General features: G+C 36.6%; 1 protein-coding gene across 1 annotated transcript in view; it reads left to right on the top strand.

Moving 5' to 3' along the window:
* Positions 1-12,304, top strand: part of LAMA2 (laminin subunit alpha 2) — a 516,774-nt gene that overhangs the window by 452,512 nt on the left and 51,958 nt on the right. Inside the window, exons 46-49 of the mRNA XM_045524726.2 lie at positions 3,891-4,034; positions 5,015-5,148; positions 7,013-7,172; positions 9,926-10,050. Coding sequence (XP_045380682.1) covers positions 3,891-4,034; positions 5,015-5,148; positions 7,013-7,172; positions 9,926-10,050 — 563 coding nt within the window. The remainder of the gene's footprint in view (positions 1-3,890; positions 4,035-5,014; positions 5,149-7,012; positions 7,173-9,925; positions 10,051-12,304) is intronic.

The raw sequence follows: 12,304 nt of genomic DNA, 5'->3' as shown, positions 1-12,304 counted from the left end.
AGAAAGACTGACGTGACTCTCCTGTGTTGTGCAATGTCAAGTTCAGAGAAGCAACCACAGTAACTAGTCTCTTGTGAGTCCCAATCTTAGCCACACTTCCTGACTTAGTTATCAAGTGGTGAAATCTGGACGTTTTTATTATTTCTTCATTGTAAAGAAATCTAAAAATATGCCCATGTACTCATCAGTTATGAGTGCCTCCCCATCCCAGGCCCTGGGAAGAGAGATCAAATTCTGGTGTGTAAATATATCAAACCTGTCTCAAAATACAAAATGAAAGAAAGATATGAAAATAATTCCTGAAAAAAAAATCCCTGTCCATGCCTTTTAAGTAAAATTTCAACTACTTTTGGAAAGGGAAATTACAATAAGGTGCCTTGTTTTTTTTAAGGTGTTAGAAATATATAAGCAGCCAATTTTTTTTCCAAATAGGTTTTGTACTAATTGAAGGTTGCATATGCCTGATTTAGAAATATATTTATAATCTGACATGAGTGTCTGGATGTGGCCCTAACATACTTAATGTGACCAAGAAATTAAAGACATTTATTTTGAAGTAGATTTATTTTGGTTTGTTGAGTCTGAAATCGAGTGGCTGATACTCTTTCTAAATGAATGACCTAGTTAACTGGATGAAAAAATGCAGTGAAAATCCAATAGATATAATAATGGAATCCTCAATAATGTTTAATTGAGTTCATGATGATGAATTGGTAATCATATTGTATGAGAAATGCCTTAGAGATAGCTACTTCTTAGTGATTTTTGTTTAGAAGTCTTACTAAGGGTTCACTTCAGAAATAACAGTAAGTAATAGAACCAAGTATCTTAAGAGAATGCTGGTGTTTCAGAAATCTCTCCCCCTCTTCTGAGAGGGATATATACCAGAGATTTCTTCTGGAGAAATTTTTAAATACTGTGCTTTGATTTACCTGTTTTAAGTTAGTTAGAAGAAATATCTATAATTGGAAAACAATACACGAGCTATTTAAATGGAGAGATTAGTCGCTATCGACTGGTTACCAACAGTTTGGGCTGCCTGAGTATTTCCGATACTGAGAGTATATTTAAAACCATAAGCCAGAGAACAGAAAATCCAGAGGGCTTTTATATAAACATGGAAGAGTGGAGCAGTAGGTTACTTTACAAGATTAATTCCTGGCATATTGGGTATAACGACGCCATTTTGTTCAGAGAACCGTAGATTTTCGGTATGTAAAGTGTGCCATAAAGCAGATTAATTGTAACTCCTAGTGACATTAAACACCCTTGGCTCTAAGGCGGCTGCTCTCCTAGACTTCCAAGCCTCAGATGGAGTTTCATCAGTTGAATTAGGCTTCAATACTGGTGCTCCGTCTTCTACACTTTGACAGTGCCCTTTTCAACACTCCAGTCATGTAATCCCCTATCACTCCTACCAAGTAGGCTTAAGCAAGGACAGAAACTCACCCTGACCAGCCACACACTCCACCCACTCAGTCATTTCTTCTCCAAACAGTAACAGAGGGGTATTACTACATTGTGTTCTTTGTAACATGTATGAGTTCTTTGTAACAACAAAAGAAATAACCAAAATAACATATATAACAAGTTTAATCACAAATAGCAAAAATGAGTAATTGTGGTTAAACTAGCCATAATATAGCTCTATGAACAAGCCTATAAATCATGTATGAAATAAAGATAAAACAAACTACACACACAGTTACTTTTGACTCCTAATCCGGCCCTACGAGGAATTTGAGTGTGATTTCCTGCCAGGGATAGCTCAATCTGTTACTCAGTTCTACTCATGAATTCCTGTCAGACCTGGAATTCTTCCCTTTGATCTTCTTACGATGTCAGTGGCTCTTATAGCCTGCTTCAGATACTAAATTTGCTCAGTGCCAAGATCTTATCTGATGGTGGTTTTGGTTCACTTGCTGCAAATTCCTAAAAACTCACTATGTCCTACACCTTTTCCTGAACATTAAAAACATGTAAAGATTGCAATTCTGCTACCTGCCCTCCATTATATTATTTTTCTCTTGCTTTATTTTATCCTTTTCGTCTCTTAAATCCTGGGATAACCCTTTGTGTAGCTGCTATTTATCATGTTAACACCCTCTGCCAGCCTCCACTGCACATCTACCTTATAGTATTAACATCCAGAGTAAAAGCTGAACGTCTCATGGTTCTGCTATTCTGCAATTCATTTTGAATCATCTACGCTTAGTGTTTTATTTAGAAGGGAAATCCTATCATTTGTGGAGCAAAGAATTAACTTCTTCACTGACAACCACACCACCAGGGAGACTATCTCTCCAGAACATAGAGAAAACACTCCGGGGACCAGAGTGGACCCCAGTACTGAGCTCTGCAGTTGTCAGACGGGGTCCCACCCTTAGAGGGGAGGCAAGGACAGCAGCAGACTTTCTAGATTATTCCAGCCCCAGGCCACACACACAGTTCCATTCGGGCAAGCCTGTTTTCTTCGCTGGGCGATGCAGTTTGGATAGCAGATTAAGTGAGGAAAAGTGCAAATATATGAGTTAGGCAGGGTCTGTGTGGTTAGTTAGGCAGCGATTCAGCCAATCTGCTGTATCATCAGGATTTCTCAAACTTGGATAAATGTACATATTTGTCAGAACCAAAAGTTCCTCCGTGGCTTTCCTGAATCCAGCACCTCCTCTGTGTCATCTGTGCCACCTTTGGAGTGGGGTCCTGGTGCTGCCTTACACTCACTCCCCAGTTAGACCCTTCGAGGCACCGCCTGACTCATCATAACATGGAGATTGGTGTCTTAGGCTCTCTTGTTTGGAGACTGCACTACCCTTTTATTGGGTAATAATAATACTAATTGGTTTTCTTCAAAGTGTGGAAAGTGCAAGAAGGAATGAGAAAATGGAAATTCACCCCTAGTGAGGGCCAAGAGGATTTCTGAGGCTAGACATTTGAATCAGTGGCAAAGAGAAATTTTATATCTTCCCCTGTTTTTGCCTCCTACTGTGAGCACTGTCACTCACAAAGTAACTGATTCTCTCTGAGTCCAGGCAGCTACATTGCTGTCCTGAAAGTACCCCCTAGAAGATGCATGAAAGCCAAAAAAAATTAAATGGGATAATCAACTAGTGTTATTTGTGATTGAAGAAAGGCTCCCTAAATATAAGTAAAAATTGGTGTCATCTCTATTCACATAGGAATTCCTTTCTTAGCAATTTATAGTAATTTTTAAAGTACTAGTCAAAAAGAAAAAGGAGCTGTTAAATACATTAGTAATGATAGCCATTGGAAATGATTTCTTTTTCATTTCCTGGCAACTTAATAAGAAGGTATAATTTATTCTGAAATGTATGTTCTGAGTGGAATGATTAATAGTCTTCTTATTGTTAGAACATCTAGAACAAAATCTAGTTGGCCTCTTTCCACTGTACGAGCATGGGAGGGTAGGTAATTTCCTCTTGAAAACTAAAAGAAAAATGGTTTCCTACTTTAAGCAAATCCAATCCCTGAAATTTGAATTGTAAAATTTCATTAAACATTAATTCATTATATGAAGATCTATACCATTATCTTCATGTAAAATCACCTTTTGAGAATGTCCCCATATTCATCAAGGAGTCAGGGATGAAAGTAAGAATTTGTTAGTTGCATGCTTCAAAAAATAGTAGCGTGCTGACAAGACACAGGACTGTGAGCAGCTCATTGTCAAAATGCTGGTGGAGAGCTGCTCTTCTGTGCCCTCATTAGTGAGTGTAATGGTGTCTGCATTTGGGCATTTAATGTTACCATTTGATGATGGAAAAATAACTTCAAAGAAGAGATGATGCTGGCTTTGTGGTTGTTTGGGAGCTACTTCAAACTTTCTGAGAGATTTAGTCTTGGTTCTTTGTACCTTGTTTTCCTTGAAGATCAAAGTATCTGTGTCTTCGGGAGGTGACTGCATTCGAACATACAAGCCGGAAATCAAGAAAGGAAGCTACAATAGTATCATTGTCAACGTAAAGACGGCTGTCGCCGACAACCTCCTTTTTTATCTTGGAAGTGCCAAATTTGTAAGTCTAACATTTAACAGTCTAACCCAGTGTTTGGGTTTAGTCAGAGGTTAATCCTGGTAGTATGGAAAGTGTATAGAATCCAATAACATGGTCCCAAAATTGGGTAAGGTGGACTTTCACATTTGAAAAACCTCAGAATCTCACCTCACAAAGTTCTGAAGTGTCAAATTAAGTTAGAAGGCAAATGAAATGAAAACTTTTTACAGTGTTTAGGCACATCTGCTTTCATTTCTGAGTACATCAACATTTATTTTGAATTGTATTTTCAGATCCAGATATTTAAGAAAAAAGATTAATAGGAATAGAATTTTTTTTCACTTTAACTAAGAAATTACAATGAACTTTCATGTTAAATGAAATGGCGAACTGTGTCCTAATTTCATGCTGGTGAAGACTCCTCTGATTCATGTTGGATTTATGATTCAAACTGAAATAACAGAAGTTGTATCTGGAAGAGCTCACCCCAAAAGTTCTAATTCCTTTCATTTGACCCATTTGACTTTGTATGCATGGAAACCTCTCAAAATGAAGACTTTTCAACAGACCACTTATCACGTAAATCAATGCTTGGAATTCAGGGGAGAAATTCTGGGTCACTTTGGATAAAGTATCATATCCAGCCCCTCAAAAACACCAGTGCCCGTCATGAAAACATTGAACTCTGAACCCAAATGTGTGCTTTTATTTCCACCACAAATATCAGGGTGACAAAAAATTTTTGTCTCAGTGTTAGACCTAACTAGAATTTGTTGAATTAGCACTTTGGCCTCAGCAAAATAGACATTTGTGTCGTTTTAAAGATATAATAATATCTAACCATAGATAATAATAGATCATATTATTTGGGACTTTTATTCATGAGGCTTCTAATTATTTCACATACCTGGAAATGGCACCTGTTGAAAAGACTCTTCTGGCCTCCTCTCTCAGGGTGCTTTATATCTGGTATCTATTGTTTTTGTGTTTCTCTGCACTAGGTTGACTTTCTGGCTATAGAAATGCGTAAAGGCAAAGTAAGCTTCCTCTGGGATGTTGGATCTGGAGTTGGACGTGTAGAGTATCCAGATTTGACAATTGATGACTCGTATTGGTACCGTATTGAGGCATCAAGGTAACTAACTCAATAAAGGTTAAGATAATTGACAGGATTTTGATGTAGTTTCATAGTTTTTAAGAAAAAACATTTCTCTTTCAAGAAGGTAGCTATGTATGTATGTATACAAATTTTAAATATCATCTACGTGTTTAAGTATGTGTGAACGGTATCTTTGTAGTACCTGTTAGGAACTGACAAACCTTCATGATATTGAACAGACTGAGCTGTCCATTCTGGCCCCCTCTTCTGGAATCTCGAGGTTAAGTTGTTTTCAGTCATCTGAAGGAGATGTATTGAGACTCACCTTCATCAGTACAATCCAGAGCACAAAGGTGCCATTGGTGTCTGTCTTGGGTGCAAAGCTCCTCTTGTCGTCTGCATCGCAGGCTTGGCTACAGACAGGTGCAAGATCCAAATGCTGGCATGAATATATATGCCAGGTCCACACAGGAAAATTGATTTCCAACAGGAAATTGATTAATTCTAACTTTGAATCTTTAATTCAGTTAACTTCTAACAGTGTATAGATTACTTATAGAACTCATTCTTGTCCTCAATTCTTTCCCCTCATTTTTTCTTCTTCTTTTTTCTAATTCTCAATTGCCTCCTAAACTCAAAGCAGCTAACAGTTGAGGGGTTTTGTTAAAGGCTGAGGGCTAGAGATGAAGTCGATCAGAGATGAGTAAAGAAGACTTGAAGATCTGGTGATTGTTGAATCTAGGGAATGGATATGTAGAGTTTCATTCCATATTTGTATATGTTTAATTTTTTTCATAATAAAAAGTTTGAAATAAACTTACTGGGAGAAATATCTTCAATTCCTTTTTAAGATCTTCAGTAAAAGCGTGTGCATGTGTGTGTGTGAGAGAGAGCACATGCATGCAACAGATAAAATGTGCTTGCATATGTGATAGTGTGGGAGGGATTAAGTACTTTACTGGGCTTAAGAATACTTATATCTACAAAGTATAGTTCTTCTATTAGAAGAGATATATTTTGTTAAAGGAGAACCTTATTTGATAAATTCATTCTATTGTTTCCACGTATTTCAGTTAATACTGCACCCTCAAAGATAAAAACTTACCAGAATGAGACAGCAGAGAGAGAAACGTGACATTAAAGTTTTGTTATGACTGCTCATCTCAGAAGAGAGATCAGATTTTCATATTTAACAACTCACGGGAACCACTCACTTAAGAAAATGAAATACAGTAATAATAGCTTTTCAAATTCTACTAATTGAATCTAAATGTGAAGTTCTGTACAATTTGTATACACAACTCTGAAGAATGGGTGTTATGCTCTGTACATTAAGACGGTATGCCAAACAATAAATGATGCATGATTCCAGGAAGACTACTTCAGCAAACTCTGATCCAAGATATAATAAGGGATTTTAGGAGAAATTATGCAGCTTATGATTCAGAAGGGTGGCTTATTGAGGGTTCACTTGCTAAGTTAAATTAGACAAAATGCTAAGTGAAGTAATATCAACTTGTTTAAATAGTACATGTAGGTAAATAGTAAATTGTTTTGTAAAGCAAGGGGAAAAAGGCTTTCTATCCAACCTATGGTAATTCCATCAGCTGATTGCTACTCTGTCATTTCCTATCAATGCTCACACTCAGAATCAGGATACACTGCTCCCTGGTCCTGGTTGAATCTGATGGTAAACATATAGCAGAGATCAGACTCTGGGTTTTGATTTGCAGCTTAATGAATCTGGAACATTTAAAGCAAAACACCCAGTTATCTCTGAAATATTCTAAAACAAGGCCTTATATTTTATATACCATTTAAATCAAAAGTGACCAGAAATGTGATACATAGTTCATTTTCTATATTTTCTTCCATTTCATTTCAACACGTGCCCTGGAAGAACTGGGAGAAATGGAACCATCTCTGTGAGAGCTCTGGATGGACCCAAAGCCAGCATTGTACCCAGTACATACCATTCAGCGTCACCTCCAGGGTACACTATTCTAGATGTGGATGCAAATGCAATGCTGTTTGTTGGTGGCTTGACTGGGAAGTTGAAGGTAATGTGTTCTTCCCCATCCTGTTAATTTCATTTCTGCAGACAGTTCCTGCCATGACTACTTTAGGAGAAGACATGATAAAGCACTGCAAAAACTTGACCACTGTATACTTAATTTGTTTTTTATGAAAAGCTGAATATGTTTTGAGTAAGAATTTTCTTCCTTGAATATCCACTCTGGAAACACACTATTTTTAAACCTATGTGTATTTACTTTTGATATTCTTATGTTAGTTGCCTCAGGAGCAAAGTGTTTTTTAAAGATATCCCATTTTCTGAATCAATTATGATTCATTGATATGAAGTGCTATAAAGTTCAAACTCACATCTAATTAAAAGATTTATGAATACCTTGGGAAATATCACAGGACCCATAAGTCTTCAAATCATGATCTGATTTTTAAAGTTTTCAAGTTGCTCTTCTCATTCTTATCGAGAGTAATGCACTTAATATTCATAATTGCTTCATGACAGGTCCTTGTGCATTTCAAATTGCAAAATGTCTGCATTTAAAGAAGCTCGTGTTGATTAAATGGAATTAGGTGTTGGAAAACGACCTGTGGGTGAGATGTAAGAGCACAACCAAATATTACAGATAATCCTGGGCTTGTCAGAATCATCCCAGGATGAGATTAGTCAGAAAATGTGAAAAGCTAGGGTGACCCCAAATTTATGAGAACTCAACCTTCATATAGAGTGAGGTTGTTTTATTTGCTTTGTGTATGAGATGTGACTTTAAAGTATTGGAATGGGTTCTGCACTATACACTAAAATCATCTTCATTTCTTAGAGCTACATATAAATATATATGCTACATAGTAAAATATAGTCATATTGCCAACTTTTTCTCTTCTTCAGAAAGAGAAATATAGGGGTAGGACTGAGTAATACAAAAAAAAATAATAAAATTTGAAATTAAATCCAGGTTGAATTCCCTGCTCTGTCACTTACTAAAATATGACCTTAGGCAAATCATTTAACCCCCTGGGCTTCAGTTTTCTCAACTAGAAAAAGGAGATGAAAATATCTATCTTGCTTGCATATTGTAGGATATAATAATAAACTTTTATAACATTTATATAGCCCTTACTATGTGCTAAGTAATACTCTGAGTAATTTACATGAATAAACACTTAATTTTCATAACAACCCCAAAAGGTAGATAGTATCTTCTTCATTTTATAGTTAAGGAATCTGTGTAAGAGAGAAGTTAAATGATTTAACCAAGATCATACAGCAATCAGTGGTGGAACTGGGATTTGAACACGTGTTACCAGGCTCATTCTCTATTCTTAATCACCATGCTTTACTACCACAATGAATAGTGAGATTATGTGCATAAGATTTATAACAAATGCCTAAGATATAGTAGTCAAACCTTAAAATGCACATTAAATAATTTTTTTTTCTTATTCAGATGTCACTAGGCATAAAACTTTTTTTATGCCAATCTGAGGAAGAAAAAAAAAACAGGCAAATGAAATCTATAGAAAATCTTAATCATTTTGGCCAAAAGTTTCAAGGCTCCTGCCACATCAGCCTAGAAACCGGAAACTGAAAACAAGTTACTCAATGAATATGTGATGGAAATTCAAAGGAGTAGGAAAATATCCCAAGTATAGTTTTTCTGATGCAAGAAGGAAAAGCAAAATGCAAGTAGAATCCCCAAATAGGATGATCAATCTCCGGAAAATTAAGAGAAGCTTCCACTGATGACAGAGACTTCCAAGGGTCAGTCCTGACTTGTAAATGTCAGTGTCTCTCATCAGTATTCCTTCTCCATGGCAGTGCACCACTCGATCAAAGCAACAGAAACATGTACATGTTGATGCGTTTAACCTAAAATTATAACTGCAAATATTTAACTACTTAGTGACCATCTTCTTATATTTGTTCTAAAACCCAAATATGTCATTTCACTTTTTTCTTCTACATTATTCAGAGAAACGTGGATTTGCTTTGGCAAAGTGTTTCTGAAGTTGTAGAATTATATCGATGCCAAAAGAAACAGTTTAAATTACATCAGGGTTCTCTGGAGTGGATCAGATCATGCCCCTCCTTCTTTACTATGTTGTATATCAAGCTTAAGACCTTTCCCTGTGAGAAGGATACCAGGGCTGTCATTCAACGAATATTTACTACACCCTTATTTGATGCTGGCCTCTGTGCTCTGTATGCCAGCAAACAACAACACAGCCCCTTCTCTTACAAATTCACGCTGTCCTTTCATTCTCCTGCCCTGGAAACCTGTTTGGGTGTAAAAGGAAATGAAAAATTGGAGACAGCATTATCACAAGGTAATTTACATGCAAGCTTATTTTCCCCTTGTGTAGCCAGTATGTATTGTTTCTCATGATGTCTGGAGAGAAATCTTAGTGATGTAGGAGCACTAACATTTATTAAACACCTTCTCTGTGCTGGTCACTGAATGAGGTACCATAAACAAATTCTGTTATTTAATTCTCCTAATAATTTCATGTTACAGACTTAAAAAAAAATAGAATCTCAAAAAGAATAAGCAGCTCACCTAAGATCAGGAGCTCAGGAGTGTTTCTTTACTAGTGGTGACAAACTGGTATAGCACAGAATAACCAAGATCTGTGAAGACATGATGTGGTTAAAAGATGGATATGTACACACCCAAGATTTTCACAAAGAGTGGATAATATCTACTCCACATTCTGCTGCTAAGAACTCTCATGGATTCTCTAAGGTGTTTTTGAGAAATTCTAACAAATATGTTTCTCTCTGCAGAAGGCTGATGCTGTTCGTGTGATTACATTTACTGGCTGTATGGGAGAAACATACTTTGACAGCAAACCTATAGGGTTGTGGAATTTCCGAGAAAAAGAAGGTGACTGCAAAGGATGTACTGTCAGGTTAGTTGAGATGAGGGCTCTCCCAAGGTCTGGCCTGCGCATCACAAAAGCTCTAATATTATTGTGCAACGTTCTATTATCACATAAATGATGTGAATGCAACAAGTTTGAAGAGATTGTGTTCAAAGGTGAATTTACCAAGAAGCTAAGAAACTTCAAGTCCGCTCCCTCATTTGTGCAGGCATTTTCCAAGGCCCTGGGAAGTACCCTAACAGTACTTTGACATTGTCGTATGTTTTTGTAAAATTTGCAAAGGTAAGATACTTGAATCTCAATCAGTCAAGGCTATATTATCTCTCTGTCCCATCTCACCTTCGTGTCCAGGAGATGCTGCATGTCTGGGCAATTCTGTAGTCATAAGGAGAGCTCTCCCTAAACTGATTAAGCTTCGGGCCTCTCAGAGCCTGGATTCACTCTGTTTATGTTTATAACAAAATATAAAACGGTACTGCAGGTTTTATCTCCTACAGGATTTCTCCAGTGACACATAGCATCCCATAAGTGTTTCAAGTGGAAACCCATGGGATTCGAAGATTCTGCTTAAGTGGAGAAGGAGAAGCAGAGGCTGAGATAGGCCGGGAAAAATTTCCATAATAAACATCATTAATTATAAGACAGAGGTTAGAATGTAGGAATTCGAAAATATTTAGCAAGCATATAAAGCATATGTAGAGAATAAATATTCTTATATAAACCTGACTAGAGGATGTAAAACAATTAGGTGTAAGTGGAGAATTTTTCTGCATAACAAAATTAGAGCCCACTGATCAACTGAAACTACAACAATTTTAATTTTAAATTAAAGCTATAAGATTAAAGTTAAATACCTGGAAGCTTAATATATACACACAGCAATTCTAAAATCATTTGATGCTAAGGGGTCTGTATTTTTTATTTCCAATGTAAAGGGCACATGCACATTGCCAGGACCTAATTTCCTCAACAATGAAGCAGAGTACACTTTACATTTCCTTCTCATCTCTAGAGTTTTACAGAAGAAAAGCTCTTTATCAACAAAACACCTGAAGCATTTAAATATTCATTCAGGAGTGCATATTATGTGTTAAGACTGTAACATCACTAATTATCAATTCTGCAATGATCTCATGCCTTCAGTATATAAAGTACTATATGAATTACTATAATTATAATAGTATTCACATATGTGAATATATATACATATATATACACATACATACATACATACATATATATATATATGAATTTGTAGGGTGTTTTTCAGTTTAGAGAGATTCACACTTACAACTTCCTGATACTAAGAAGAATACAGTCCAGTTCTACCCATCAAGAAACTTATAGCCAGAAGGGAAGAAAAGACAGATAATAAAATAGCCAAAACACAAGGGATAATAAAAATCCCCTTAAAAAGGTGCACTCAGGGTATACTATGATTATTCACATGGAGTTAAGGGCATCAAGATCTGCTTCATGGAAGAGGTGACATTTAAGGAGGGCTTTGACACAAAGTAAGAGTCCAAAAGAGGAGGGAGATGGCAGATAGAATGTGGAGAGCATTCTAGTCCCAGGGATCAGTGAGAGCAAAGGTGGGAAGGCTGGAAAGCCAGAATGTTTTTAGAAAAGAGCAAGTAAAGTCTGTTCTGCTAGAACACATGCTTCATAAATGTGAATTCACTCAGACAAGATTGAAAAAAGGGAGAATAATGTCATCAAGGTGCAGAAGTCGCACTGGTTCATACACACTTCTTCCCAGCGGGTTAGTGTTTTGTTCCATTAAGTAAAGGCAGCTGAATGCAAAGTGAACCAACTCAGCTGAGGACACCAAGCTCAGGAGTACTGGGTCCAGAATACAGCCTGCAATACCCATTCAACCATGAACTTGCCCTTGGTTTGGCCAAGCGCTCTGTCTCCGAAAAGTTCATTGCCCAGTCCTCTTTCATCATTGTGTATATTTACCACATCTGTCACTCAACCAGGTCAACCTCTTCTCACACTCCTTGCCATCAAACTACCTTCACTTAATCCTTTTAAGTTAAACCTCTACATTTACTGAAATAATTCCTTATTTTAAAAATTCTTAACATATCTTTTTGAATCATGCCAATATTTTTATCAAGATTGTTTGTTTCCCTGAGTGAGCTGATTACAAAGTTGCATCAGTTTTGGGTATCTTGCCCTAGCCCTATTCTCCCATAAGCCTTGGTATTTTTAGGGATAATTTTTACGGAACTCCTGGTGTTTGTTTTCTTTTCAGGAGAACATATATCACATTTTA

Source organism: Camelus bactrianus, chromosome 8 (genome assembly GCF_048773025.1).
Source record: "Camelus bactrianus isolate YW-2024 breed Bactrian camel chromosome 8, ASM4877302v1, whole genome shotgun sequence".
NCBI classification, from domain to species: domain Eukaryota; kingdom Metazoa; phylum Chordata; class Mammalia; order Artiodactyla; family Camelidae; genus Camelus; species Camelus bactrianus.
Note: the sequence above shows the minus strand (reverse complement) of the source record. Positions and strands in the feature narration are given on the sequence as shown.